Source organism: Sinocyclocheilus anshuiensis, unplaced genomic scaffold, assembly GCF_001515605.1.
Source record: "Sinocyclocheilus anshuiensis isolate Anshui unplaced genomic scaffold, SAMN03320099.WGS_v1.1 scaffold3835, whole genome shotgun sequence".
Lineage (NCBI taxonomy): Eukaryota > Metazoa > Chordata > Actinopteri > Cypriniformes > Cyprinidae > Sinocyclocheilus > Sinocyclocheilus anshuiensis.
The window spans coordinates 28206-30731 of record NW_015556066.1 but is presented as its reverse complement, the minus strand read 5'-3'; the positions used below and the strand labels follow the sequence as shown (position 1 = coordinate 30731).

General features: G+C 42.7%; 1 protein-coding gene across 1 annotated transcript in view; it reads right to left on the bottom strand.

The window, feature by feature from the left end:
* LOC107676187 (uncharacterized) overlaps positions 1–705 on the bottom strand; it is a 3179-nt gene extending 2474 nt beyond the window's left edge. The window contains exon 1 of the mRNA XM_016470700.1: positions 9–705. Within this exon, the coding sequence (XP_016326186.1) occupies positions 9–578 (570 nt within the window). The 5' untranslated portion in view covers positions 579–705. The remainder of the gene's footprint in view (positions 1–8) is intronic.
* Positions 706–2526: the final 1821 nt, after the last annotated feature.

Genomic DNA, 2526 nt, shown 5'->3' with positions numbered 1-2526 from the left:
AAGTTGAAATCCTGTTCCATTCCTGGCTCGTTCCGTGCTCCGAAGTAGGCCTGTCTGAGCCTGTTGTAGTAAGCCTGTGTGGTTTCCTGTCTGCCCTGTTTAAGGTCCATGGCAGTAATCAGTCCTTGCTCTGACTCTGGGTCAGAGAACTCCTTAATTAGAGCCTGCTGCAGTTGCTGGTAATCCACTTCGACCGTTTCTGGCTGCCGGTCTAGAAAGCTCCTCACCTCACGGCTGGCGGTGATTCGGAGCAGATAGAGTCTGTCTCGCGTGGTAACATTGGCAACAGTTTGCAAGTGAAAGTCAATGTCTTTTAAGTAGGCGTGCACATCGTGGCCTCCTGCAGGGTTTGGAGTGAAAGTGGGAATGTTTCTAGCCAGCTTATCCAATTCTTTAGGTGACACGCCGTGACTGGAAGACAGCCTTTGAAAAGGCTCCCACCCCCTTGCTGCTGCTGGGGGTTCAGGGATGCTGGCAGGTGATGTCTTGAGCAGTGGGCTCTCACCCCCCTTTTGAACTGGAAACCCTTGACTAGGAGGTATCAATCTGCTGGTTAGGGGAAATTCTGTGGTGTGCATTTCCCTTTCAGAGTCACTTTGCAGTCTATACGCATATTTAAGCTCTCGGTGAACCGTATCAAGTTCATCTTTTAAATAGTCTCTTTGTTGGGCCAGGGCACTGACTTCAGCCCGGGAACTTTGCAGGTGGCCTCGCAGGCCTTGGCCCTGGCGTCTCTCTCTTTGATTTCAGTCTCTGCTCTCCTCAGGAAAGCCTCAGCTTGCTGAAGTTTTTCACTTAGTTCCTCTCTGGCGTCCTTTTCCCACTGCGAACAAAATGAAAAACAAACAAACCAACAAATCAAAACACAGAGAGAGACAGAGGAGAGAGCAGGTTTAAGCCTTTCACTGCTGTTAGGGGTTATGACAGGAATTTGCGGCTAACATTAGGCCATTTGTGTTTACGTTATGTTGTGCACTGTATGCATGATGCTCATCAGGACTAATCAAATGTAGGCTTCATTAAATGAGAGAGAATCTATGTATAAGGAATCAATAATTATATTGACCTACTGACACAGAACATCATAGCTACTGTGAAGTGTGAACAGTCAACTTCTGATGATTAATCACTTGTCTTGTACATTGTAATCACTGTACACACACATACGCACTTTTAGCAGAGATCGGTTGTCCTTGTGTAACTCAGCCTGAGGATGGCACTCTAATGTTGATTGACAAGTGTTTTCTAAGTGACACAAGAAAAGCAAGAAGACCCAAGAGCAGGTAGAATAACATTCTTAATAATACAATATACTATATACATGAACCCACTTCCTGAGACTCCTTGACCCTGCCACAATTAATAGGGCCAAACAATATGCAAAATTAATAAGCATGACATAGGCTGAATGGGAAATGAAGCAATAAGTCACATGTGATACAGTGATTCTGCTTATAAAAGCACAATTATTGCTTTTATAATCCAATACAACGACTGGGCTATTTAAATTAATTCAGAATGGTGCATGAATACAGAATGTACAGTCAGAGGTATGTGTTAATCTGCATTTTAGAAATGTCATCAGACAGTGCTGTTATCTGACAATGTTATTTTTGCAGGAAGATTCTGTCTTAACTACACAATTTTGTTTTGTCCCTCCATTCCCGATCATAACAGACCTGCAACCCACCACTTGAAAACCACTGATCCTGTGTATATCTCTCATTTTGCTCAAGTGAGTGGTCATTTTTCTTCACTTTGGTTTCTTTCTGTTGATGGACCGTGCAAATGAGCTGCTACCCACAGCTGTTCTCTTTTTAAACACACAAATGCACTCTTGTGCATGTAGATTCTGTTTTAGTGCTAATCTGATATGGGCTCTATGCACACTTTTCATTTCAAATGTTTAGAATTGCATCTATCAGTGAGCACTGTTTTCTGAATGAATTAAGTGTTTTGTGTCTAAGTAACAACAGCACAAGGAAGCTATTCAATTAAAACTAAATCTCTCTAGATACATTTAAAAAAACGCTTGTAATATTTAGGTAGGATGGTAAACGTAAGCCCATTAACTGCTATACAGAGCTATAAAATAAATCACCACTGTCCTTTGAAAGCATTATGGCATCTCTGTTAAAGTGAAATGCACAGTCAGTTCAGAGAGGTTAATTTGGCACCGCAGTAATAGCTGGGATCAGCCTCCAGTCAATACAGTCAATGAGGCTAAACTACCAGTGAGTCTGGATGTTTTTGACATGGACAGTGCTGCTCTGTTCATGAGGATTGCTATGATCGTAACGAAGCAGAGTCCCTTTCACTGATTGTCCTGGTGATCAAACGAAATAAGCAAACTATTGATATGAAACATGACTATACACATGCACAGACACAACTGGCTCTTGGCTTTGGTCAGTACTATTCTGTGATGCACACAGTTGATAAAGATAGAATTTGGTGGTTGTAAGTCTGGACCGTGTCAGAAAAAAATGACAATGGATCCCCCCCCCCCCGTCCCCCCCTTTCGAC